Source organism: Symphalangus syndactylus, chromosome 14, assembly GCF_028878055.3.
Source record: "Symphalangus syndactylus isolate Jambi chromosome 14, NHGRI_mSymSyn1-v2.1_pri, whole genome shotgun sequence".
NCBI lineage: Eukaryota > Metazoa > Chordata > Mammalia > Primates > Hylobatidae > Symphalangus > Symphalangus syndactylus.
The window spans coordinates 8,251,580-8,279,140 of NC_072436.2; the positions used below are offsets into that span (position 1 = coordinate 8,251,580).

At 52.5% G+C, this 27,561-nt stretch overlaps 2 protein-coding genes across 4 annotated transcripts in view; one reads left to right on the forward strand and one right to left on the reverse strand.

Annotated features, from left to right (window-relative positions):
- Nucleotides 1–1,250: 1,250 nt before the first annotated feature.
- On the reverse strand, nt 1,251–2,342 carry LOC129461502 (uncharacterized). Of its 2 annotated transcripts, XM_063617195.1 has the most exons (3): nt 1,929–2,342; nt 1,810–1,855; nt 1,251–1,675 (listed from the first exon to the last, which is right to left on the reverse strand). In XM_063617195.1, exons 1-3 carry the CDS (start codon nt 1,988–1,990, stop codon nt 1,346–1,348), a joined length of 438 nt encoding a protein of 145 aa, XP_063473265.1. In that variant the 5' UTR covers nt 1,991–2,342; the 3' UTR covers nt 1,251–1,345. The 2 variants fall into 2 exon arrangements, with proteins under 2 accessions (XP_063473265.1, XP_055096517.1); XM_055240542.2 differs by having other exon boundaries at nt 1,718–2,342.
- Nucleotides 2,343–2,670: 328 nt separating this feature from the next.
- RAB40B (RAB40B, member RAS oncogene family) overlaps nt 2,671–27,561 on the forward strand; it is a 43,675-nt gene continuing 18,784 nt past the window's right edge. Inside the window, exon 1 of one of the 2 annotated variants that reach the window (XM_055240539.2) lies at nt 2,671–2,925. In XM_055240539.2, the coding sequence (XP_055096514.1) occupies nt 2,784–2,925 (142 nt within the window). In that variant the 5' untranslated portion in view covers nt 2,671–2,783. The remainder of the gene's footprint in view (nt 2,926–27,561) is intronic. The other variant, XR_010115517.1, reaches the window with a different exon arrangement.

The window sequence follows — 27,561 nt, forward strand, 5'->3', positions numbered from 1 at the left end:
TTCCTTCTGCCCACTGAGGCCTAGTCTCCAGAGCAGCCCCAGGTCATGGGCGGGTGGATGTTCAAGGAGATTTCAGCATGGCCACAGGTAGGAATGTCCCGATGATCTGAGATGGACAGGTCTGGAAACCCGGCTCTGAGTTGGGCAGAAGGTGGGCTAGTGCTGTCCAGACACCTCCACCCTCTGCCTGGACTTTACACATGTACTGAAACTGGGGAGGAGGGAGAGGTATCCCACCACAGGACTGTCCCTCAGGAAGCTGGGGCCCTGGTAGGAGGAACCCTTCTGCTTTGGCTTTAGAAATAAATATCTCCGTTTAGTGAAAGCAATGTTTGGGGCAAGAAGATGGACGCCATCTCTGAACACAGCCCTCTTCTGACATGGTTATTTTACCTGGCCCTCCAGGTGGGAGTGGCCATGTTCCAGCTCAGCCAAGGCCAGCTTGGAGGTGACAACTAGGAGGTGGTGAGGACCTTCTGTGAGGCAGGAGAAGAGCAGGCAGGGGCTCCCCCGTCATTTGTCCTCTGCAGGAAGTGGTCTGGCCACCCCTCTCCATGCCCCACTGTGAACACTGCTGGACAGCTGGGTGTGACCCCGAGGGTGGGCTGGGGGCCTCCTGACCCCTATTGTACAGTGAGTCTGGATGTGTAGGTGGGGAGCAAGCAGAAGAAGGTACCCTTTCCTCACTAGGTAATAGCCATGTGACCACAGCTGATTGGAACATGGAGACTGAGGGTTAGGGATGGGAAGGAAACTCCCCTGAATTCTTTTTGGCAGAATGATGGGGGTGGGGACTAAATGCCATCTTTCTCATAGTTTTCTAGCGTCCACCTTCCATCATCTTTTCTTCCTCTGACCTTCCTTTAAAAAGTGCTGTAAACCCAGCATTTTGGGAGGCCAAGGTGGAAGGATCACTTGAGGTCAGGAGTTAAAGATCAGCCTGGCCAACATGGCTAAATCTCATCTCTACTAAAAATGCAAAAATTAGCTGGGTGTGGTGGCACATGCCTGTAATCCTAGCTACTTGGGAGGCTTGAACCCAGGAGGTGGAAGTTGCAGTGAGCCAAGATTACGCCACTGCACTCCAGCCTGGGCAACAGAGCAAGACTCTGTCTCAAAAAAAAAAAAAAGGTGGCTGCATTAGTAACTAAAGCAACTAATCAACCAATGAACAACAGGTGTTGCAAATTAAATTGGCATTCCAAAGTAAACATTTTCTAGGTCCAAATGAATGCAAATGACAAATATAATAATCTTGACTTCAGTCTCTTTTGTAATTCTTCTTCCGCTCTCTCTTCTGTTCCTCCCCCGCAAAAAAACTTCTAATGGGGTCTAGAGTAGTTCCCTACACAATGCACGGTGGAGGGGATGAAGTAGTGGGGGCATTACCCTTCTTCTTGGATGGAGCTGGCCCTTTGCCCGCTGCCTGAATTCTGCACCAAATAAACCAATGTGCACCTGGTGAGACCCTCAGACCGAAGGGCGGGCCTCGGCCTGGCACCCCTTGCTCTCTAGAGCAGAGGAGAAGCCGAAAGGCTGGAGGGTCCCACCCAATGCTCTTCTCCAGCACGCACGCAAACACATGCATGGATGCACAAACAAGCAAGTGCACGCACACACAGGAGCACATGCACAGACAGAAGCAGCACACGCAGACACACACATGCAAAGATGCCTGCAAAGGCACACATGCACACGCACATACATGTGCAGACACCTGCAGAGGCACACATGCACACGCAGACACACAGATGTGCAGGCATCTGCAGAGGGACACATGCACACGCAGACACATAGATGTGCAGACACCTGCAGAGGCACACATGCACACGCAGACACACAGATGTGCAGGCATCTGCAAGAGGGACATATGCACACGCAGACATCTGCAAAGGCACACATACACACGCACATACATGTGCAGACACCTGCAGAGGGACACATGCACACGCAGACACATACCTGTGCAGACACCTGCAGAGGCACACATGCACACGCAGACATGCACACACACGAACACATGCACACGTACACAGGCGCATGTGCACACACAGGCATTCAGGCACGCCGCGTAAATGGGGCAAGGACGAGGCCCTGGATGAACCGTGGGGAGAGACGGCGAGCCTGGATTCTACGGCGACAGGGACTCCCGCGGCGAGGCGGCCTGCGGGGGCCTTCCGGCCGCGTCCGCGAACTGGACCGACCCCGAGTCCCACCCGGCCCGGCACTCGAGGTCTCCCTGGTGGGCAGGTGGGGAGGCCCCACGCTGGGACCCTGCGCCGCCCCTCGCCCCTCGCCCCGCCCGACTCGGGGCGTGCAGACCCGACGACCGTGGGAGCGAGTTCGTGGCGCTCACGGGCGCACGCGAGAGTGTAAACACCCGGCCCCACCCCCTGTTCGCCCCCACCCCGCCCTACCATTGGCTGCGGGAGCAGAGTCCCCGCCTCCTGCTTGTTCTGGCTCCGCCCCTGCCCTGTCTCCGGGCCTCCATTGGCTGCGGCGACAGCGTCCTTTCAGGAGGGGTGAGGGGGCGTTAGCCCGAAGGCGGTGACGAGAGTAAGATGGACGGACAACCACGCCAATGAAAGCGCGCAGCTGCCCTAGCAACTGCGGTCCACCAATGGCGGGGCCGGGCGGGGCTGCGCGCTGTCAGCGCTGGGCGGCGGGGCGGGGCCGTCGGCGAGCAAGGATTCGGGGCTCGCGCGGCGCCTCTCGGGGCCGGGCCACCGCCTCTGCGCTCAGCCCCGCAGGCCGGGCATGGGTGGGGGCGCCGGGCCGGCACGATGAGCGCCCTGAGCAGCCCGGTCCGGGCCTACGACTTTCTGCTCAAGTTCCTGCTGGTGGGCGACAGCGACGTGGGCAAGGGCGAGATCCTGGCGAGCCTGCAGGACGGCGCGGCCGAGTCCCCGTACGGCCACCCGGCGGGTGAGCGCGGGCGGAGGGCGCGCCGGGGTGCGGGCGCGGGGCTGGGGAGGGGGTCCGGGTCCGGGGGCGCGAGACCGGGCAGGGGTCGAGAAGAGGCCGGGGCGCGTGGCCGGGGAGGGTAGGAGTCCGGGTCCGGGGGCGCGGGGCTGAGGAGGAGCGCGGTTGGCGGGCGGGCCTTTCTCCGCCCGGCCCTGGCCCTCGTGCGGCGGCGTCCCTGTTGCACCCCCGGTTCCGCTCGAGGCCCCCGCGGCGCAGTGTCCATCCTTCTCCGCAGTCTGCGCGCAGCGGGAGCCCGCGGCTGGGCCGGGCGCTGGGCTCCTCCCGACCTGGGGCCGCCGCTGTGGGGACCCGGGGAGGACTCGAGTCCGCACGTGCGCTTTCGGCCGCGGGGTCAGGAGGGGCGGGAGGGGACGCGAGCTCCGGGGCGCCTGGGGCGGAGCGCGGCGAGCAGGCGCCCAGGTGCTGGGTCGGCGCGTGGGTCGGAGGGGAGGGGAGACCAAGGTCCGGTCCCGAGGCCAGGGGTCCCGCGTGTCTGGGGGAGAGGAAGGAGCGCAGGTGACTCGCGTGCGGAAGAGGGGACCCCCCACGACAGCGGTCGGAGAGGGGGTTCCAGGGCGAGGGGAGGCCGGAGCGCCCAGAGCTCCCAGGCGGGCAGCCCGGGGATCCTCCTAGTTTGAGGCTTGAAAGCCGGCGCCCGGCGAGGGGGTGGACGGCTCCGGGGAAAGAAAGGCGGGGGCAGGAACCCAGGAGAAGGGGGAACGCGCAGAGGCGAACACCTCGGCTGGGAGTGAGGAGCAGGCGGGGCCTTCATCCACCCGCATCCCTGGAACAGCTTGGGCGAGGCCGACCCTGAGGCTGTGGAAGGAGCCCCGCCTGTGCCCACCTTCCTGCCACGCCTCGGGGCTGAACCCACACTTCCAACAGAGACCCGCTCTGGGTCTTGGGCGGAGGAGGGCAGCCGGGCGTAGAGATGGAGTCTTGGTGGGAAGGACCTGTCCGCTCTGGGGGCCTGGGAAGGGTCTGGGAAGCCCCAGGTCCAGGGTCCTGCCAGAGACGAACTTTGCGGGAGAGGGTGGGAGGAAGCGGGATCTGAGGCTGCCCTGTAGAGGGTGCAGGCTATCCCCTAAGGGCAGCTCCAGGCAGGCGGCGTGGGGACCAAGGGAGTGTGGCACGGCTGGAGGGGGTGGCCTGAGACTGTGGAGCGTGGGATGGAACTCAGGTGCCTGGCCACACCTCAGCTTAGGGGAGGGGGTGAGGAATGGGCAGAGTTTGGGGGAGCAGCTGAGATGGGCTTGGGCTCACGACCAGCACCCGGAGGCCTCCTTAAACTGCAGCACGCGGGGGAGTCTCTGGCAGCCGGTGGGTGCAGAGTGTGCTCCGTGGGGCAGGAGGGGAGCCTGCGTCTCTACCTGTCCCCAGACGCTGCGGCCCCCGCATGTCCTACCCCCCTCCCCGCTCGGTGGCAGGTCTCTAGGAACGTGGTGTCTAGTAGGATGCCATGAGCCACGTGTGGTTGTGGAATTGTAATTAGAAGGAAAGAAAACAAAAAGCTTCCATTAGTCACATTTCTAGATAGTTCGGATGTCGCTGTGGCAAAGCCCGAGGGCCAGCGCTGCCCTGGAGACTGAGCGCCTGGAGGACAGGGCTTTGTCCGCACGGTGCCGTCGGGGTCTGGGCTCAGTGAGGGATGAACCCTGCCAGAACTACAGGAAAAGCACCCAACAACGTGTACGCCCAGATGAATGTGGCGCTTTAAGAGCTGTGTGCGTTTTGGGGGAGCAGACGGTTGACAGTGTTGAGTTTGATTGAAGGTGAGTGCCGTGGGGCGTGTGTGAGAAGGGCCACGCACAGAATGTTTGTGAAACTTCCTTCTGGTTGGTTTGAACGGAGGCTCAGGGATGCTTCTGCTGCATGACTTTTGGTTGCTACATGCTGAACTGAGGACGACCCAAAACAATGGACCAATGCTTTGTAATAAAGGCTTTTCCTTGACACGGAGGGAGGATTTAGGCTAAAAATACACCTCCCACCGGGCCGGGGGCGGTGGCTCACACCTATAATCCCAGCTTTGGGAGGCCAAGGTGGGCGGATCACCTGAGGTCAGGGGTTGGAGACCAGCCTCATCAACATGGAGAAACCCTGTCTCTATTATAAATACAAAATTAGCCAAGCATGGTGTCACATGCCTGTAATCCCAGCTACTCGGGAGGCTGAGGCAGGAGAATTGCTTGAACCCGGGAGGCGGAGGTTGCAGTGAGCCGAGATCGCACCATTGTACTCCAGCCTGGGCAACGAGAGCGAAACTCTGTCTTAAAAAAAAAAAAAAAAAAAAAATCCCATCAAGAGCTTTGTTGTCTACTTGGCCTGAGCTGCTGTAGAAAAAACTGATATCACGGGTGTACCCTTGCAGGTTTTTGATTTACCAAATATTTGTTTTGGAGTTAAGAAAAAATATCCTGAAAAATAGTAAGAAGTCGAGATCATTATGTTTTGTTTTTGATTTTTTCAGAGACAGGGTCTTCTTTGCCGCCCAGGCTGGAGTGCAGTGGTGTGATTGCAGATCACTGCAGCCTTGACCCTCCTGGGTTCAAGCCATCCACCTGTCTTGGCCTCCCCAAATGCTGAGATTATAGGCCTGAGCCACAGCACCTGGCCATGTTTTTTTCTTTTTTAATGACACATTTCACTGAGAAACAGTAGCGTGCTTGTTATTGAAAGGTGAGGGCAGCCGGGCGCGGTGGCTCACGGCTGTAATCCCAGCACTTGAGGAGGCTGAGGTGGGCGGGTCATGAGGTCAGGAGTTTGAGACCAGCCTGGCCAACATAGCGAAACCCTATCTCTACTAAAAATACAAAAATTAGCTGGGCGTGGTGCCGTGCGCCTGTAATCCCAGCTACTCGGGAGGCTGACGCAGGAGAATCGCTGGAACCCAGGAGGTGGAGGGTGAAGTGAGCTGAGATCGCACCATTGCACTACAGCCCAGCAACAGAGTGAGACTCCGTCTCAAAAAAAAAAAAAAAAAGAAAGAAAGATGAGGGCGTTCGTAACTCCATACTCCATTTCCCTCCACCCAATTCCTCCTGAGTTTTGTAGCCCAGGCTGTTATTTTTATGTTGTCCAGGTTTATAGCCCTTGCTTCTGTATTGTGGCTGTAGTGCCCGCAAGAATTTAGTATCAGTTCAACATGTAAATACAGTCAGTGCTCACCAAAGTCCTTTTACCATTTCTCTGTTCATTGTGCGGTCCCTCTTAATCAGCTAGATTTCATTATCAGTTGTTTTTTCAGAAGGACTCGAGTATTTCCTGAGTGTTTTTTTGTGTCTGAGAATGTCTGCCCGTGGTCTTTATCTTTGAACAATATAGAGATATCTTGGCTGGGTATAATACTCTTAGATTTATTTTCTTCCCCAACACTTTGCAGCTGTCATTCCACCATCCCCTGGCTCACATGTGTCGCGGGGAAGCCTGAGGTCGGCTGATTTTTCCCCATGTGGAGGCTTGTCCTTCCCTTCATGAATTTCTGAGGAATTCTTTCTTTTTGTCTCTTAGTTCTTCTGCTTAACCAGACCATGTCTCAGAGTTGAATGTTTTGTGTTAAACTTTTAGTATGCATGTACTCTTTGAGTTTCCAGGTGTGTGTGTGTGTGTGTGTGTGTGTGTGTGTGTGTGTGTTTTCTTAGACGGAGTCTCAATCTATTGCCCAGGCTGGAGTGCAGTAGTGTGATCTCAGCTCACTGCAACCTCCACCTCCCAGGTTCAAGTGATTCTCCTTCTTCAGCCTCCCAGGTAGCTGGGATTACAGGTGCCACCACCACGCTGGGCTAATTTGTTTTTGTATTTTTAGTAGAGATGGGGTTTCGGCCGGGCGCGGTGGCTCACGCCTGTAATCCCAGCACTTTGAGAGGCCGAGGCAGGCAGATCACGAGGTCAGGAGATTGAGACCATCCTGGCTAACATGGTGAAACCCCGTCTCTACTAAAAACACACACAAAAAATTAGCCGGGCGCAGTGGCGGGTGCCTGTAGTCCCAGCTACTCGGGAGGCTGAGGCAGGAGAATGGCGTGAACCCGGGAGGCGGAGCTTGCAGTGAGCCGAGATCGCGCCACTGCACTCCAGGCTGGGTGACAGAGCGAGACTCCGTCTCAAAAAAAAGTAGAGATGGGGTTTCGCCATGTTGGCCAGGGTGGTCTCGAACTCCTAACCTCAGGTGATCTGTCCAGCTCAGCCTCCCAAAGTGCTGGGATTACAGGTGTGAGCTACAGTGCGCAGCCTGAATTTTTCTGATTATCTTATGCCTTTCCTATTTGTTGGTAATTTTGATTTCAGTAAACTGTTCTAGCTGTTTGACATTATTTTCGTCTCCTAATTTTCTCTTAGTTTTGGAGTTTTCCTTTTTTTTTTTTTTTTGAGTTGGAGTCTCGCTGTGTTGCCCAGGCTGGAATGCAGTGGTGCGATCTCAGCTCACTGCAACCTCTGCCTCCCAGCTTCCAGCGATTCTCCTGTCTCAGCCTCCCGAGTAGCTGGGCCTACAGGTGTGCGCCACCACGCCTGGCTAATTTTTGTATTTTTAGTAGAGACGAGGTTTCACTTTGTTAGCCAGGATGGTCTGGAATTCCTGACCTCAGGGGATCTGCCTGCCTCGGCCTCCCAAAGTGCTGGAATTACAGGCGTGAGCCACCGCGCCTGGCCTATGTGCACTTTTGTGACTGTGTCTCTGGCCCTTGTTATGTGAATGAGACTCTCCCATGTTGTATGAGGCTGTGGGGTGTTAATTCTCATGGTGTGTGACATCCCTTTTGTGACTCTACCATGATTTATTCTCCATCCTGCGGGTGACGGGCATTTGGGTGGTTTCAGGTTTCTGACTATTATGGATTGTTCTGCCATGAACATTCCTGGAACACATCCTTTGCATTTCTGTTGAAAGTTACCTATGCGTGTGAATCAGGCATGCAAATGTCTGCACAGATTTCCCTGTAGCAGATTCTCCCAAAGCACTTTTCCCTTTGTGCTCCCACCAGCAAAGCCAGAGGCCCCAGCTGTGTCACCTTCCCTCCCAGCACGGGGCTGTCTCTGACCTTCTGTGGTGTGCAGTTTGCCTTTGCATTTCTCTGATGACTAATTGAGCACCTTTTCATACGTCTATGCGAAATTCCTCTTTTGAAAAATGCCCAAGTCAGCCGGGTCTGGTGGCTCACACCTGCAATTCCAGCACTTTCAGAGGCCGAGGCGGGTGGATCACCAGAGGTCAGGAGTTCGAGACCAGCCTGGCTAACTTGGTGAAACCCTGTCTCTACTAAAAATACAAAAAAAATTAGCCAGGTGTGGTGGCGGGTACCTGTAGTCCCAGCTACTCAGGAGACTGAGGCAGGAGAAGCACTTGAACCCGGGAGGCGGAGGTTGCAGTGAATTGAGATCACACCACTGCACACCAGCGTGGGCAACAGAGTGAGACTCTGTCTCCAAAAAAAAGAAAGAGAACAAAGAAAAATGCCCAAGTCTCATGTCTGTTTTTTCATTTAGGTTGAATTTCTTTCAATGATTGCTAGAGGTGTTTAAAATATAGATTCTGGCTGTGAGTCTTTTGTCGGCTGTGTGATCCTGGATAGCTGCTGTCATCTGCACGTTACCTTTCCACTCCTTTAATAGTATTTTTGGATGAACAGAAGCTCTTAATTTTAACATAATCCAACTTATCAGTGTTTTGTGGTTAGGACTTTGAGTCCTGTTTAACAAACCTTTGCTGCTCCCAGATAAAAAAAATGTTCTCTGCAAGCATCGTTTTACCTTTGACATCAATGGCTGCCTCCAGCTGGGGTGAGGCCTGAGGCAGGGATCAAGACGCACCTTTTTCAGCTGGATGCCCCCCACCCCCACCCCGCATTGCACGGCCACCGTTGTCCCAGCCCAGAGCCCGCTTGTGGGTCTGCGTCTGCACCGTTGGCCCGCCTGTCTCTCATGTATGCCCCGGGTCAGACTCTGTCTTCTGTGGATGGACATGCCCTGTGCTGGCCAGGGCAGTCAGATGCATCTTGTCCTTGCTCAGGCAGCTGTGCCCAGGTGTTCCCTTTGCTCTGATACAGTCAGCGAGGCCTGGATTCTCCCTCCTGGGCGTTTGTCTGTAGTTGGAGGGCGGAGTTCTTGGATCTTGGACCCTGTCGGCAACCTGAGTCCACAGACTATGCAGACCCCACTGCTCTGCCTGTCACCTGAGTCCGCGGACCGTGCGGACCCCACTGCTCTGCCTGTTACCTGAGTCCACGGACCGTGCGGACCCCACTGCTCTGCCTGTCACCTGAGTCCACGGACCGTGCGGACCCCACTGCTCTGCCTGTCACCTGAGTCCACGGACCGTGCGGACCCCACTGCTCTGCCTGTTATCTGAGTCCACGGACCGTGCGGACACCACTGCTCTGCCTGTCACCTGAGTCCACAGACTATGCGGACCCCACTGCTCTGCCTGTCACCTGAGTCCACGGACCGTGCGGACCCCACTGCTCTGCCTGTTACCTGAGTCCACGGACCGTGCGGACCCCACTGCTCTGCCTGTCACCTGAGTCCACGGACCGTGCGGACCCCACTGCTCTGCCTGTTACCTGAGTCCACGGACCGTGCGGACACCACTGCTCTGCCTGTCACCTGAGTCCACGGACTGTGCGGACCCCCCTGCTCTGCCAGTTACCCAGGGAAGTGTCTTCTGTTCTGCAGCACACCTCACACACACTGGTACCCCTGGTTCCTGGTGGCCTGGACCCCGTTTCCGTCTGGCAGCTGGGTCCCCAGTTCAGGCTCTTTCCCCTTGAAAGTTCCATTTCTGTCCAGGCAGGGGTAGAAGGAAGGCGTCACCAGGCTGGCCCAGGATACGGTCGGGGCACAGCAGGGCCCTGCCTTTCTGCCACCCCAGCTGGCGTCTCCAACACCAGATTGTGACCCTTCTCTGAGTGCTGAGTTTTCTGCGTTTTGCACATTTTTTGTTTGTTTTTTTTTTTTTTTGAGACAGAGTCTCGCTCTGTCGCCCAGGCTGGAGTGCAATGGTGCCACATCAGCTCACTGCAACCTCTGCCTCCTGGGTTCAAGTGATTCTCCTGCCTCAGCCCCCCGAGTAGCTGGGATTACGAGTGTACCATGCCCAGCTAATTTTTGTATTTTTAGTAGAGACGGGGGTTTCACCATGTTGGTCAGGCTGGTCTCAAACTCCTGACCGCAGGCAATCCTCCCACCTTGGCCTCCCGAGTAGCTGGGATTACAGGCGTGAGCCACCGTGCCTGGCCTTTTGCACATGTTTATTAGTGACAGGGAGGGAGGTGGATTAACTACACCAGATGCCACCACCTCTTGCCTCCCACCCTTTTCCCCAGCATGAGGGCTTCATTGTCTTCTGCAATCCTTTCTCCTGGCTGTTTCTTCAGTGTCCTTTTCCCAGCATGAAAGTCCCATTGTTCTTCCTTTGTTTCATTTTTGCTAAGAGCTAATAATGATAACTCTCCCTTACTGAGAGGGGAATCATCTTGAGAGAGGTTATATTGTGAGGCCCAGAAAGGGTGAGCCACTCCCTCAAGACTACACGGTGCGTGGACACACCAGGGTGCAGGTGCAGGGCCTGGCCCTCCCCTCTGTTTCCAATGTTTAATGTTGGGAGAAGGCTCCACTGAGGCAGCTTTTCTTCCCGGAGAGGAGCATCAGAGCCTCCGTTACAGAAAGTGACACAGTTGCTGGGGTTTGCTCCTTCCTCTTTGCCTTGGACAGATGTTCCCCTGGGACACACGTGCCCACTCCATGCTCCCCCGGGGCACACCTGCACACTCCGTCTCCCTCCAGTTCTGCAGATCTTCCCCTGGACACACGTGCACACTCTCTGCTCCCCGGGAACACACCTGCACACTCTGTCTCCCTCCAATTCTGCAGATATTCCCCTGGACACACGTGCACACTCTCTGCTCCCCGGGGTACACCTGCACACTCCATCTCCCTCCGATTCTGCAGATCTTCCCCTGGACACATGTGCACACTCCATCTCCCTCCAATTGTGCAGATCTTCCCCTGGACACACGTGCACACTCTGCTCCCCGGGAAAAAGTGTGCATACTCCATCTCCCTCCGATTCTGCAGATCTTCCCCTGGACACACGTGCACACTCTCTGCTCCCCGGGAACACACCTGCACACTCTGTCTCCCTCCAATTCTGCAGATATTCCCCTGGACACACGTGCACACTCTCTGCTCCCCGGGGTACACCTGCACACTCCATCTCCCTCCGATTCTGCAGATCTTCCCCTGGACACATGTGCACACTCCATCTCCCTCCAATTGTGCAGATCTTCCCCTGGACACACGTGCACACTCTGCTCCCCGGGAAAAAGTGTGCATACTCCATCTCCCTCCGATTCTGCAGATCTTCCCCTGGACACACGTGCACACTCTCTGCTCCCCGGGAACACACCTGCACACTCTGTCTCCCTCCAATTCTGCAGATATTCCCCTGGACACACGTGCACACTCTCTGCTCCCCGGGGTACACCTGCACACTCCATCTCCCTCCGATTCTGCAGATCTTCCCGTGGACACACGTGCACACTCTGCTCCCCGGGAACAAGTGTGCATACTCCATCTCCCTCCGATTCTGCAGATCTTTCCCTGGACACGTGTGCACACTGCTCCCCGGGACACACATGCACACTCCGTGCTCCCTCCAGTTCTGCAGATCTTCCCCTGGACACGTGTGCACACTCTCTGCTCCCCGGGAACACACGTGCACACTCCATGCTCCCTCTGATTCTGCAGACAGGTGGATTTGCCATTTGATACAGCTACTCTTCTGGTTTCCCTTGGCAACCACCTCGAGATTTAAAACACGATTTATAAAGTCATCACTTTCAAGTTTGAACTGAAAGTCAAATCATATTTTATCCTGCTTCTTTATAGTGCAATCCTTAAGGAGGGGATGGTTTTCTACTTTTTTTTTTTTTTTGAGATGAAGTTTCGCTCTGTCGCCCAGGCTGGAGTGCAGTGGCACGATCTCGGTTCACTGCAACCTCCGCCTCCTGGGTTCAAGCGATTCTCCTGCCTCAGCCTCCTGAGTAGCTGGGATTACAGGCGCCCACCACCACGTCCAGCTAATTTTTTGTATTTTTAATGGAGATGGGGTTTCACCATCTTGGCCAGGCTGATCTTGAACTCCTGACCTCGTGATCCACCCGCCTTGGCCTCCGAAAGTGCTGGGATTACAGGTGTGAGCCACCGTGCCCGGCCAGTTTTCTACTTCTTTACCTCCTGCGGTACCACTTGTGAGCAAATTAATTTTTAAAATACACTGCGTTTTAAAAATTGCATCATAAATGTTTCTATGCATTTGAAAATAACACCATTGCATTGTATCAAGTTTTCCCATTAGAAGCCCTCAATTCAGCCCCACCTCGCCTGTGTCCTGCAGGGTCCTCTCCCCGCCCTGATGACCATCCTTTAGCTTGACCCGTTACTTCTGTAACCCCAGCCCCAGGTGAACCTGATTTCCAGTGACAGGCTGGGAGAGGCTCAAAACAAGCCAGCCAGGTTTCTCCAGGCAGAGAGAGGGTCAGCTCTGGGGGCTGGCGGCCCACCCATCACCCCTGAGTCCCCTGTCACCAAGCTGTCCACCAGGCTGGCACCAGGCACCGCCGTGGTGCACAGTGGATGCAGCTGGAGCAGGCAGACCCGCAGTCCTGCCTCATCCTGCCAGCCGTTCCTGCTCACCGCTCCTCCTGCCCCAGGAGCGCAGGCTCTTCCACGCTGGGTGCATTTGGAGTGAAGAGAGCGGCAAGGGGCGTCAGAGGCAACAGTGGAATCAGCTGGTATGTGCTGGCTGTGGGTACTGTTCACATTCAGAGATTTTTTTTTTTTTTGAGACAGAGTCTCCCTCTGTCGCCCAGACTGGAGTGCAGTGGTGCGATCTCGGCTCACTGCAAGCTCCGCCTCCCGGGTTCACGCCATTCTCCTGCCTCAGCGTCCCGAGTAGCTGGGACTACAGGCACCCGCCACCACGCCCAGCTAATTTTTTTTTTATTTTTAATAGAGACGGGGTTTCACCATGTTAGCCAGGATGGTCTTGATCTCCTGACCTCGTGATCCACCCGCCTCGGCCTCCCAAAGTGCTGGGATTACAGGCATGAGCCACCGTGCCCGGCCCACATTCAGAGATGTTTTTAACCTTTATTTTAAACTTTATTCCCAGGATTCTTCAGCTTAATTAGCTCTATACACACAAAAACCTGAAGAGAGCAACAGCATCCAAAGGGCTTGGACATAGAAATATTAGAGATCTAGACTTTATCAAAACAATTTTTAAATTTTTTTTGAGACAGAGTCGCACTCTGTTGCTCAGGCTGGAGTGCAGTGGTGCAATCTTGGCTCACTGCAACCTCTGCCTCCTGGGTTCAAGCAATTTTCCTGCCTCAGTGTCCCGAGTAGCTGGGATTACAGGCGTGCACCACCATGCCTGGCTAATTTTTGTATTTTTAGTAAAGATGGGGTTTCACTATGTTGGCCAGGCTGGTCTCGAACTCCTGACCTCAGGCAATCCACCTGCCTTGGCCTCCCAAAGTGCTGGGATTACAGGCGTGAGCCACCACACCTGGCCCAAACAAAACTGTTTATTTATTTATTTTTGAGACGGAGTCTCGCTTTGTCGCCCAGCTGGAGTGCTGTGGTGTGTTCTCAGCTCACTGCACCCTCCGCCTCCCGGGTTCAAGCACTTCTCCTGCCTCAGCCTCCTGAGTAGCTGGGATTACAGGCGCCTGCCACCACGCCTGGCTAATTTTTTGGTATTTTTAATAGAGACAGGGTTTCGCCATGTTGGTCAGGCTGGTGTCGAACACCTGACCTCGTGGTCTACCCACCTCGGCCTCCCAAAGTGCTGGGATTACAGGCGTGAGCTACTGCACCTGGCCCAAAACCATTTTTAAAAGTGGTCATTGAGGGCCAGGCATGGTGGCTCACACCTGTAATCCTAGCACTTTGGGATCGCTTGAGCTCAGGAATTCAGACCAGCCTGGGAAACATAGGGAAACCTCGTCTCTACAGAAAGTTTAAAAATTAGCTGGATGTGATGGTGACTTAGTGTATTTTGGGCCCTAACTGGCAGAGAAAAAGGATGGACTGATGGACGCTCAGCACCATGAAACAACTTTCAGGGATGTAAAGTCTTTTTTGAAACTGGGTCTGGCTTATTGCCCAGGCTGGAGTGCAGTGGTGCGATCACAGCTTAATGGAGCTTTGACCTCCTGGGCTCAAGCAGTCCTCTCACCTCAGCCCCCCAGTTGGCTGGGACTATAGGTGCATGCCACCATGCCCGACTAATTATTTTATTTTTAGTAGAGAGAGGGTCTTGCTATGCCGCCCAGGCTTGTCTTGAATTTCTGGGCTCAAGCGATCCTCCTGCCTCGGCTTCCCAAAGTGTTGAGATTACAGGCATGAGCCACCGCGCCTGGCTGGGGGCGTAAAGTCTTGGAGGCACCTGCCCTGCGTGGTCGGCAGCCAGTCAGGAGCGCTGGTTATCCAGGAACCCTGTGCTTGACTTCTCAGTCTCTCCGAGGATGCCAGCACCTCTCACAGAAGCTGGCGGCCATGTCCTGGAGAGAGAGCCCCAGAAAGCTGTCAGTGGAGAACAACGAGGTGACTGTAACAGATCTTGGGGTTTTCTCAGCTAGGAATGAGCCTCAGGCTGTTTTTACTTTATGTGGGTTACGTCTCCCAACCTCTGGCAGCTAATAATTACCCTCCCCCAAATGTGACTCAGTGAAGTTTGCTCATGAATTTGAATCAACTGGTGTGTTATTTATATTTGTGACTCGTGATAGGACTGGCATTTTGTTTGACTAAAAATAAAAGCAAAAACAAGTTTACAGAGGCGTAAATATACATATTAAACTCTAGTGACCCTAATACATGAGGCCAGAAGTTATTATCTTAATAGGAAAGAGTAAATAGATAAGTATGAAGAGTATGAAATTTTCTCTTAGAAAATCCATCTGGAAATAAAGTCTGTTTCTTCCAGCTCAGGATGCCGTGTATGTTTGAGGGGAGAACGCTGTGGTACACTCACGGGTTCAAATCGCGTCATGTTGGTTTGACGTTGGAGAGACACAGAGGACAGCGTCATCAGATCTGGGCATCATCGGGGGTGTGGGAGGGGCCCACAAACAAGAGTCTTCCAAGCCCTTGACCTCTGAGCATCCTTCCCCCCAGCACTGGACGGGAGGGTCTTTGATACCCCTGACCTCTGAGAGTCCTTCCCCCCAGCGCTGGACGGGAGGGTCTTTGATACCCCTGACCTCTGAGCATCCTTTCCCCCAGCGCTGGATGGGAGGGTCTTTGATATCCCTGACATCTGAGCATCCTTCCCCCCAGCGCTGGATGGGAGGGTCTTTGATACCCCTGACCTCTGAGCATCCTTCCCCCCAGCGCTGGACGGGAGGGTCTTTGATACCCCTGACCTCTGAGCATCCTTTCCCCCAGCGCTGGATGGGAGGGTCTTTGATATCCCTGACCTCTGAGCATCCTTCCCCCCAGCGCTGGATGGGAGGGTCTTTGATACCCCTGACCTCTGAGCATCCTTCCCCCCAGCGCTGGACGGGAGGGTCTTTGATACCCCTGAGCTCTGAGCATCCTTCCCCCCAGCGCTGGACGGGAGGGTCTTTGATACCCCTGAGCTCTGAGCATCCTTCCCCCCAGCGCTGGACGGGAGGGTCTTTGATACCCCTGAGCTCTGAGCATCCTTCCCCCCAGCACTGGACGGGAGGAGCGTGGAGGAAGGTGGGGGCTCCAGAGCTGCTGAGTGAAGTGGCTTTTGGACAAATTGAAACAGAGATTTACTCTCTCTCAGTTCTAGAGACCAGAATCCCAGAATGAAGGTGTTGCCTGGGCCATGCTCCCTCGGCAGGCTCTAAGCGGGGACCCTTCCTGACTCCCCCAACTTCTGGGGTGCTGCTGGCAGCCCTCGGCGTTCTGTGGTCTGTGGTAGCACCGTTCCAGTCCCTGCTGTCTGTCGTCACACAGCCTTCTCTCCTGGGTGTCTGTGTCCGCAAATCTCTCTGTGCTTATAAGAACACTAGCCATTGGATTTAGGGCCCACCTAACTCATTTTGACCTCATCTTAAGTTGATTACATCTGAAAAGATCCTTGGCCAGGCGCAGTGGCTCATGCCTGTAATCCCAGCACTTTGGGAGGCTGAGGCAGGTGGATCACTTGAGGTCAGGAGTTCAAGACCAGCCTGGCCAACATGCTGAAATCCCATCTTTACTAAAAATACAAAAATTAGCTGGACGTGGTGGCAGGTGCCTGTAATCTCAGCTACTTAGGAGGCTGAGGCAGGAGAATCACTTGAACCCGGGAGGCGGAGGTTTCAGTGAGCTGAGATCGTGCCACTGCACTCCAGTCTCCAGCCTGGATGACAGAGTGAGACTTTGTCTCAAGAAAAAAAAGAAGGCTGGGTGCAGTGGCTCATGCCTGTAATCCCAGCACTTTGGGAGGCCAAGGTGGGTGGATCACGAGGTCAGCAGTTCGAGACCAGCCTGGCCAACATGGTGAAACCCCGTCTCTACTAAAAATACAAAAATTAGCTGGGTGTGGTGGCGGGTGCCTATAATCCCAGCTACTTGGGAGACTGAGGCAGGAGAATCATTTGAATCCAGGAGGCAGAGGTTGCAGTGAGCTGAGATCACACAATCACACTCCAGCGTGGGTGACAGGGCGAGACTCCGTCTCAAAAAAAAAAAAAGAAGAAATCCTGTTTCCAAATCAGGTCACATTCTGAAGTTCTGGGTGAATGTGAGCCTTTGGGGGACACTTCAACCCAGCATAGATAGATGGTGTAACCCGAGAGGACAGTTTCGTTCTCATGAAGGAAGTGCTGGGCACCCAGGGACCCTGTGGGTCCCCTCTTCTTAGAGCTTCAGCACTGGAGCCCCTGGCCCTGTTGGCTCCTGTTGACTGGGGCCCTGGAGGGGCCCCTAGGACCTGCCCCGGAGGCAGGCCGGGTGCCTGGGGCCCACCGCATCTGAGTGTTTTACTGCTGGGCTGTCTCCGTGGGACCCTATGGGCTATACAGCTCATTCTGCTGGCCATCTGTGCTTGGATGTGGAGCATTGAAGCTTTGTCCCTGTGTGCGGTGAAGGACTTGGTGACTCTAAGGGGGCCCCAGGAATCTGCATTTAGGTGCACGGCCACATTTGAGATCCACTGTGTGTGCTGTCTCTTTCTATGGTGTTTCTCCTCCTCCTCCCTCCCCATCCTCCTTTTGCCTTCTGTCTTCACTTCCCCTCCCCCTCCCTCCTCTCTCCCCCTCCCCATTCCTTTCCTCTCCTGCTTCCTCTCTGGTTTTATTGAGATATAGTTTACTTACAGTAAAATTTCTCCCTTCTTGAGTTTTTTTTTTATTATTCCTTTTTTCAGACAGAGTTTCACTCTTGTCACCCAGGCTGGAGTGCAATGGCGTGATCTCAGCTCACTACAACCCCTGCCTTTGGATTCAAGCAATTCTCTTGCCTCAGCCTCCTAAGTAGCTGGGATTATAGGTGCCTGCCACCACGCCCGGGTAATTTTTCTATTTTTAGTAGAGATGGGGTTTTGCCATATTGGCCAGGCTGGTCTCGAACTCCTGACCTCAGGTGATCCGCCCACTTCGACCTCCCAGAGTTCTAGGATTACAGGCGTGGGCCACCGTGCCTGGCCCCTTCTTGAGTTTTGACAAAGACTTACAGTTGTGTGAGCACCATCACAGTCAAGATGGAGACCACCTCCACCATGCAGTAGTTTCCGCAGCCTCTTTGTAGGCAGCCCCTCCCCAACCCCAGCTCCTCAGCCTCCGATGTGCCTGCATCTCAGAGGCCTTTGAGCCTGGCTCCTGTCACTCAGCAGCCCTGAGCCTCTGAGGCTATCTGACTTGTCAGGTGCACCAAGAGCTCATTGCTTTTGATTGTGGGACAGTAGAGAGGAACCACAGTCCATCACCCACCTGCCCTCTGGGGAGGGTTTGGGTGATTTCCAGCTTTTGGCGATCTATGAAGAAAGCCACTGTACACGTTTATGTACTCATTTTTGAGCGAACTTGTTTTTATTTCACTTGGGTAAATATCCAGGGGTGGAGTTGCTGGGTCATATGATAAATGAATGATTAACTTTATAGGAAACTGCCAAACTGTTTTCCACACTGACCACACCATTTGCATCCCTGTCAGCAGTGTGTGAGTGTTTCAATTGTCAACATTCTTTGGTTTTGTTTTTTTAAATGTTAGCCACTCATAGGTGTGCAGTGGTATCTCATTGTAATTTTTTTTTTTTTTTTGAGACAGAGTCTCACTCTCTTGCCCAGGCTAGAAGTGCAATGGCGTGATCTCAGCTCACTGCAACCCCTGCCTCCTGGGTTCAAGCGATTCTCCTGCCTCAGCCTCCCGAGTAGCTGGGATTTCAGGTACACGCCACCACACCCAGCTAATTTTTGTATTTTTAGTAAAGACAGGGTTTCGCCTTGTTAGCCAGGATGGTCTCAATCTCCTGACCTCATGATCTACCTCCCTCGGTCTCATGCTGGGATTACAGGCATGAGTCACCGTGCCCAGCCGGGTTCGTTTTTTAATATAGTGTGAGGTATAGATTGAGATTCGTTACTTTTGCACAGGGATGTCTAATTGTTCCAGCAGCATTTGTTGAAAAGACTATTCTTTATTGTATGGGCTTTGCACTTTGGTCAAACATCAATTGGCCATTTTTGTGTGGGCCTATTTCTAGACTCAATTCTGTTCCATTTTTCTATTCATGTATTTTTTATACCAGTACCATACTGTGTTGATTAAATATATAGTAAGTCTTGAGATTGAGGAGTCTTCCAACTTTGCTCTTTTGACTTTCCTTTTAAATGTTGGCTTTGTTGATTTCTACCAAAAAAAGTCCTGCTAGGATTTTTGATTGGGACTAAAACTGTAGATCAATTGGGGAAACTTGTCATCTTAACAATACTGATTCTGTCAATCATGAACATGGTATTTCTCTCCATTTATTTAGGTCTAATTTGATTCCTTTTATTAGTGGTTTGTAGGTTTTAGTATATAGATCTTACACTTTTTTTTTAGATTTGTACTCAAGTATTTCATGGTTTGGGGGCTACTGTACCTAGTGCTATTTAATTTCAATTTCTGATGGTTTACTGCTAGTATTTAAAAATACAACTTTTTTTTTTTCATTGTATATTGTGATCTTACTAAATTCACTTATTAGTTCTAATAGCTTTCTTATTCGTTTTTGGAAAGGTGTATGTGTGTGCATGTGTGCATGCCTGTGTGTGCATGCATGCATGCGTGTGTGTGTGTACAATAATGTCATCTGATAATCGAGATGGTTTTAATCTGCATGCCTATTCTTTCTTTTTGTTGCCTTATTGCACTGGTTAGAAATTCCAAAATGATATTGAATTGGAGTGGTAAAAGTGGATATTTTCACGGGGAAAATATTTTCTCATTTTCATGGGGAAAGCATTCTGTTTTTTACCATTAAGTAGAATGTTAGCTTTGAGGTTCTTTTTTTAAGATGCACTTTATCAGGTTAAGGGAGTTCCTTTCTATTCCTAGTTTGCTGAGAGCTTTTGTCATCAACAGGCATTGGATTTTGTCAAATGCTGCCTCACTGAGATCATATAGGTTTTTCTTTTTTGGTTTATTGACATGATAAATTGCACTGATAGATTTTCAAAGGTTGAACCAACCTTGCATTCCTAGGATAATAGATTGCTGAATTTGGTATATTTTTTATTGATGGATTCATCTCTTTTACTTTACATTTTTACTTTTAATTTATTGTATAGTAAGTTATTTTAATGATTGGAATCACAGTGCTAGAGAAATCCCGCATCTGAACCCAGTTCTAGGTGGCTCCAAAGCCTCCACACAGAGCCTTGAGATGCTTTGCTGCAGGGTTGCTTGTCTCGAACTCAGGGCCTGGGTCGCTGGGTGAGGCTGTGCTCATCCAAGCAGAGGGGCTTTTTTCCCTACGCAGTGTCCAACTGCACTGGTTAACTACTGCTTCCTGTATTAGGAGACTTCTCCCATGCGGCTGCTTCTAACTGTTCAGAGGTACTACTCTTGTTTGCCTTTTTGTCTAGAAATGTAATATTTCCTATCATAGGTAAGTTATGTTCCCTAGGAGAGCCAGCAATCTTTGAGTTATATAAATTGATTTTTAGCCAAATCTTCACTAAGGAGTTGGGGGTGGGGAGCTCATTTACCACTTACCTACCAAAAACTCATGTTTTTTGAGTTAATATATTACCACATGTAGTGTTTTGGCAACTGTGTTCAATGTATATGAAGCACATATATTTGCCTTCATTTTTAGCTAATTTTCTCTCAAACATCATTTTCTTTTTTCTTTCTTTCTTTCCTTTTTTTTTTTTTTGAGATGGAGTCTTGCTCTGTTGCCCAGGCTGGAGTGCAGTGGTGCAATCTCAGCTCACTGCAACCTCTGCCTCCCAGGTTCAAGTGATTCTCCTGCCTCAGCCTCCTGAGTAGCTGGGACTACAGGTGCATGCCACCAAGCCTGGCTAATTTTTGTATTTTTAGTAGAGACAGGGTTTCACCATGTTGGCCAGACTGGTCTCAAACCCCTGACCTTGTGATGCGCCTGCCTCAGCCTTCCAAAGTGCTGAGATTAAAGGCATGAGCCACCGTGCCTGGCCCAGAAATTGTATTTTAGAATTAAAACATTTGTATCAATATTTCATATGAAAAATGTTAAAATTACATATATCATTATATGTATTACTACTATGTAGAAAGAAAATCATATATATACGTAAACAGTGAAATGAACTACACTGAAATATTAATAGTGGTTGTCCATGGGTGATAAGATTGTAGTGGTAAATATTTAGTGCCAAGCATGAATTACTTGATTTTAAATAAGCTTTTTCATATGCAATATTTTTTTTAACTTCAGAAGCAAAGAGTGTCAGGCAGCCTTGGTGGGGTGGCCTCCTGGAACCCTCCAGCCTCCAGCCAGGCCTTTGAGTTGAGAAGCTCACACATGTGGAGGAACTGCCGTCCCGTCCCCTGAGTGGCCCCGCCCAGAGCCCACACCCCTCTTTGGCAGGTGGTGGCCATGGCGGGTGGGGCTCCTGCCTGCGACCCAGGGCCAGGGCAGGACTGGATCCTATGGCCACTCCCCTGGGTGTATGGGAACCTAGGAGAGACCCAGGCCCTAGTGTGGGGTCAAAGGCTGCATGAGACCTCCGTGAGAGAGGTCACCCTACCCTGAGAGCCCAAGCCCGCCTGAATTGAGCCCTCGAACCCTGCCAGGCATCCGGTCTGAGCAGGATGGGCCAGCCCGAGGACAGCTGCCCCCTTCTCTAAGGCCCTGGGAGTTTTGGTCACAAGATGTCCAGCCCCACAACCAGCCTCAGGGAATCCACCACTCTGATGGGTTGTGAGGGGAGCTCTGGGATCTGGCCTCTCTGTCCCTCCCAGAGCCACTGTGGCTGCCTCGATCCCGAGCCACTGTGGCTGCCTCGATCCCCCTTCCCCAAGACGATGTCCCTTCGTGAGCCTTCCACAACTGCGTTCACACTGCAGCCTGCTTGGGAAGCAGCTGCCACATTCCAAGACACCGCTTCTGGGCCATGTTCCTTCGTGTTTCCCAGGTGTCCTGTGGTGGTGACAGCTCAGTGGAGGCTGGCCCCTGTCCTGTGCTCGGGGGAGGTTGCCTCCCGCCCTGTGCTCGGGGGAGGCTGGCCCCTGCCCTGTGCTCGGTGGAGGCTGCCCCCTGCCCTGTGCACTGTGACCTGCAGGTGCTTAGTGACCGGGCGGGGCAGCGGTGGCTGCACAGGTTGGTGTGGCCTCTGCAGCACTTGTCCAGCCTGATGCTTTTTGGGAATTTAGTGTCCTAAGACAAAGGTGATTTAAAATAAATAAGGCTTATGGCGGCCGGGTGCGGTGGCTCACACCTGTGATCCCAGCACTTTGGGAGGCCAAGGAGGATCACGAGGTCAGGAGATCGAGACCATCCTGGCTAACACAGTGAAATCCCATCTCTACTAAAAATACAAAAAATTAGCTGGGCGTGGTGGCGGGCGCCTGTAGTCCCAGCTACTCGGAGAGGCTGAGGCAGGAGAATGGTGTGAACCCGGGAGGCGGAGCTTGCAGTGAGCCAAGATTGCGCCACTGCACTCCAGCCTGGGAGACAGAGTGAGACTCCATCTCAAAACAAACAAACAAACAAACAAAAAAAACGCAGAAAGGGAGCTGCTTTCACGAAAACCACACACTTAAAGTCAGATGTGAGCATTTTACAGTGCAGGTGTAAAGTGGCGATTAATCACCACCACACTGCAGCATCAGCACCGGCCACTTCCAGGAGCCCTGTGCTGTCCAGCGGCCATTCGCCCCGCCCCTCTCCTCTGCCCCGGGGATGCCAGTCTGCTTTCTGGCTTTCTGGTGTTTTAACTCAATGTAAGACAGATTTCTCCAAAGCTGGGCTGAGAGATGAATACGTCTGTACATTGTATTGAATCAATATTTGCATCATCAACAGACCCTCGCTTGTGAAGGCAGAGTTATGCCACTTACTAAAATAGAATTAAGCAGGTGGTAGATGACTTAAAACGGATCCCTAAAGTATTTACTCATTACACAGCTACAAGTGTAGAGAATGGTGTGGCATTTGACTTTTCCCTTTTTTTGTTCTTTTTTTTTTAGAAGGTTAAAATTATCTTTTTGTCCTTGTTTTCTGACTCAGTGAACATTCTGACGGGCTTTGTTCTAGAAGCTTTGTGTATCTTTATTATATTTTGATGGACAGAGTATGTGGTAAGTTAATCAGCTAAGTGCAGTGAGCTTGAATTGTATTATCCTAACGCTAACACTGCTGACGTCAAAAACGTTTGTTAGTTTCTCGTGGACCAAAACATAAGGTAACACAGAGAAGGAGAAACAGTAAATAACGAAAGAGCAAACACACAGATGGGAGATAAGGTAAAAAAAAACACTGCAGAGAATAAAACAAAATGGCTCCATCAATGGGTTTATGAAAAGAAGAGTCTTCTCACAAATTGAATTTGAACGTAGCTATGAAAGGATATGGTTTGAGGATTTCTCTAGGCAGACATGGCTGCGTTAGAGGGTTTATCTTTGGAACAGCATTGATTTTAGAGAAAAAAAAGAGAGACTTGAAATGAGATTGGTCGCTGCTCGCTGGGCCCAGTGTCCAGACGTTCTGGGCCGTCGCTGAGGGATGGAGAAGAGGCCCCGGGTGAGGTGCAGGGGTCGGGCAGGTGCAGCACCACAGCATCACGGACGCCCTCATCTGGGGTCAGAGGGCCCCACATCCGGGGGTTCCAGCAGACTTCAAGTGTCCTGCACAAAGAGGATGTGGGCTGTCTGTAGGGCCAGGCCACCTGTGCCTGGAAGCCCCAAACGCTTGGGTGCTGGCCCTGGAGATGGGTGGTGGACGAAGATTGGAAGGTGGACACGGGAAGGCAGGGTTCCCACTGGGAAAGGCCAAGTCCACAGGAACAGAGACGCAGCGTCAGGGCTGATGGAGAGCCACAACACAGGCCGCCTCTGAGCCTCGACCTGTGGCAAGGCGGATGCATCAGGGAAGGGCCAGAGTGGGCTGAGCTGGCCGCTGCAGGACGGGTCACCTCCTGGAAGCAGCCTGGCTTAAAAGCTTTCTGCCCTGTTGGGACGGGAGAAACCAGTCATTGGTTGTAGCTTTTTCTGTGGGGAATCTCATTGTAATTAGCTTTTACAATGGGCTGAGAACCTGCGACTTGGAAGAAATTCAGCTTTCAGTTCAGGTATTAATGCAGAGATAGCTTGAACATTAATTGTGTAAATTAGTAGGCTGGCCGGGCGCGGTGGCTCACGCCTGTAATCCCAGCACTTTGGGAGGCCGAGCCAGGTGGATCACGAGGTCAGGGGTTTGAGACCAGCCTGACCAACATGGTGAAACGCCGTCTCTACTAAAAATACAAAACTTAGCTGGGTGTGGTGGCGGGCGCCTGTAATCCCAGCTACTCAGGAGGCTGAGGCAGGAAAATTGCTTGAACCTGGGAGGTGGAGCTTGAGGTGAGCCGAGATCGCACCACTGCACTGCAGTCTGGGCAACAGAGTGAGACTCTGTCTCAGAAAAAATAAATAAATAAATAAATTAGTAGGCTACCGGCTGGGTGCAGTAGCTCATGCCTGTAATCCCAGCACTTTGGGAGGCTGAGGCGGGTGGATCACCTGAGGTCAGGAGTTCGAGACCAGCCTGACCAATATGGTGAACTCTCATCCATACTAAAATAAAAAATTATCCAGGTGTGATGGCGGCCACCTGTAATCCCAACTACTGGAGAGGCTGAGGCAGGAGAATCACTTGAATGTAGGAGGCGGAGGTTGCAGTGAGTTGAGATCACACCATTGCATTCCAGCCTGGGCGACAGAGTGAGACTCCATCTCAAAAAAGAAAAAAATTAGTAGGCCACTGAAGCAGAGATGTCATACTGGTGGGGGTAAGCCTCAAAACACAGGACCCATCCGAATGCAAAGGGAATGATGCTTTGTGGGGGTGGCTGGAAAGAGCTGAGAGACTCGCCACGGAATTGGTGTGGGGGCGGGGAGAGGCTGTTGAAGGTGAGGGGTGCCTTCACTGTGTGGGGGGGAGAGGCTGTTGAAGGTGAGGGGTGCCCTCACTGTGTGGGGTGGGGAGAGGCTGTTGAAGGTGAGGGGTGCCCTCACTGTGTGGGGTGGGGAGAGGCTGTTGAAGGTGAGCGGTTCCCTCACTGTGTGGGACCCCAGAGGTTTGGGGAGGAGTTGGAGGCTTTGCTGAGCCGACGTGGACTGCTGGCAGCAGGTGCACAGACTCTGAGGAGCTGCGGCGAGTGCGTCCCACAAGGCAGTCGGTTCCCCATTTGTAGCTGGGGAAACAGACGTGGGGGAGATGGAGGAAGATCCTCGTGTTGGGACTGGATTTGATCCCAGGCCCCAGGCTGCAGCGACTGTGCTTTCCCAGCCCTGTGGGGTCCTCACCATCCTGTACCAGGAGACTTGGAGTACCAGGGGCTTCAGGTTGTCACCGTTGCCGCCTCTGCCCCCTGGTGAGCAGGACCCACGTAGCAGATGGAGGGCACTGGTTTTTAAGATTTTATCTCACCACCCGCCTGCAAGAGAGTGAATGTTTTTCACTCCCCAAATTCGGATGCTGAAACCTAACCCCAAGGTGACGGTGTTAGAAGATGGGGCTATTGGAAGGTGATTAGGTCACATGGGTGGGGCTTTGTGGATGGGATGAGTGAAGCGTCCAAGAGCTCCCTCGCCCCTCCAGCTAGGGGAGGGCATGGGGAGAGGACACCTCCATGAACCAGGACGCAGCCCTCGTCAGACACTGGCTCTGCCTGGACCTTGATCTAGAAGTTCCAGCCTCCAGAAGTGTGATGACAAGTTTCTGTTGTTTAGAAGCTGCCTAGTTTATGGTATTTTCATTATGGCAACCCCACTGGCTAAGGTACTACCCTACCCTGCGCCAACCCCAGTTCTGAATTATGGGGTAAAGGGAGTGCCATCCATGGGAGCAGAATAGATTCGGGAGAAAGTCCAAGTGCTGCTCTGAAGGAAGCCAGCGCTTGGTGGAGACCATGTCAGACAGGCGGCTGTCACTGTCCTTTCAAAGCTGGTCACTTACCAGGGCAGGTTGTGGGTGTGGGTTATGCATCCAGGCCGTGCTAACGGGAACTGCCAGCTGAAGAAGTCACTGAGTTCAGTTTTGGTCATGATGGTGAATAATGAAATCATTATCATTGAGTTCGATTTTATTTTCAGTTCTTGTTTATTGTTAGTGAAATTCCGGGATGTGGAGGTCATTGTACTTTGCTTGGGGAAGATGTGAAAATGCATCCTTTGTAGCTTCTCCCGGTTGAAGGGGTGTCAGATGTTTTCTGTCTCTCTCTCCAGTCATTGTGCTTTGTGGGTTTTCTATCAGACATTTTGGTGCAAACAAGAAAATTAACTCAAAATAGCTTAAGCACAGAGGAATGTATTGCCTCACACAGCTGGCAGGTCGAGGGGCAGGTGTAGTTTCAGGCATGACTGGATCCCGGTGCCTGAACGATGCCGTCAGGATTATCTCGTATTGTTCTTTCTCCTCTGCCTATTCCCTGCACACACCCTGGCCCTGCTTTCTTCTGTGTTAGGTTCATTCTTGGGTTCATTCTTCCCACCTGGTGAGGAAGCTGGCCAGCAGCAACTCCAAACTATACGAACGTTGCCTGTGATGCCAGAGTGAGGCAGGTGACAAGGAGGCCCCTCCCCGTTCAGTCAGTCATTCCTCAAGTGTTTTAGGTTGCTGCTTTTTCTTTTCTTTTTCTTTCTTTCTTTTTTTTTTAAGACAAGTCTTGCTCTGTCGCCCAGGCTGGCGTGCAGTGGCGCGATCTCGGCTCACCGCAAGCTCTGCCTCCCGGGTTCACACCATTCTCCCGCCTCAGCCTCCCAAGTAGCTGGGACTACAGGCGCCCGCCACCACGCCCAGCTAATTTTTTTGTGTGTGTTTTTAGTAGAGACGGGGTTTCACCTTGTTAGCCAGGATGGTCTCGATCTCCTGACCTCATGATCCGCCTGCCTCGGCCTCCCAAAGTGCTAGGATTACAGGTGCGAGCCACCATGCCCGGCCAGGTTGTTGCATTTTCTAGTTTGTCCAGCGTTGAGAGTCACAAAATAAGAAAGATCTTGGACATTGAAAACAATAATTTCAAAGAAGGGATAAAAGTTAAAATGAGATGAATTCCCAGAATGCTGAGAAAAAGAGAGAGAGATGCAAAATCAGACAAGAAAGGCGGGAAACAGGCTCAGGAGGCCTGGTATCTGATTAATCACATCCCAGAAGGAGAGAACAAATTATCCAAGAAAGTTCCCCCAAATTGAGATTTGTGTCTCCAGATTGAAAGGCCATGGAGTGGTCAGCCTGGCCACGGAGGTCCCGACAGCAAAGCCCTCAAGACGTGCGGTTTCAGAGAAGCCCCTCCACGCCCTCCAGGAGGAAAACCAAGTTGCATTCGGAGCGTCAAGAAGGAGTTTGACGGCCGATCTCAAAAGGAACTCTGGAATGACGTGAACGTGTTTAAGGGAAAAGCATCTTCTCCCTCAGTTGCATGCCTGTCCAAACACAAGAAGAGTGAGGGCAGCCTAAAGACACGTTCAGACGTGCAAAGTCTCAGATACTACCTCCTTCCATGCCCCTTTCTCAGGAATTGAAAAGAGGAGTAAGCTAAGAGAGGGAAGGGTGGAATCCAGCAGTAAGGGAGTGGGGGCCCCAGGGCAACCGTCCTCCCAGACCAGATGGGGGCAGGACAGAAGGTCTGGAAAGATGCCCCAAAGAAAGTGAAATTCTTGAATGTTTGCAGGTACCGAGAGCAGATTTAGATAACTGGGGAAAATTATAGTGATGAATTAGTAATAAATGCAGAGAAAACTGAGCAAGTAAACATGAGGCAATTTTTTTTTTTTTGTGAGAGAAGAGTCTCACTCCATCACCCAGGCTGGAGTGCAGTGGCGCAATCTCAGCTCACTGCAACCTCTGCCTACCGGGTTCAAGCGATTTTTCTGCCTCAGCCTCCCAAGTAGCTGGGACTACAGGCACCTGCC

Coding starts and splice junctions, on each gene's coding strand:
- LOC129461502 (XM_055240542.2), bottom strand. CDS start 1,990: ATGTGTGCCTCTGCAGGTGTCTGCACAGGTATGTGTCTGCGTGTGCAT. Junction 1,676..1,717: donor GTGCATGTGTGCCTCTGCAG/GTGTCTGCACAT, acceptor GTGCCTTTGCAG/GCATCTTTGCATGTGTGTGT.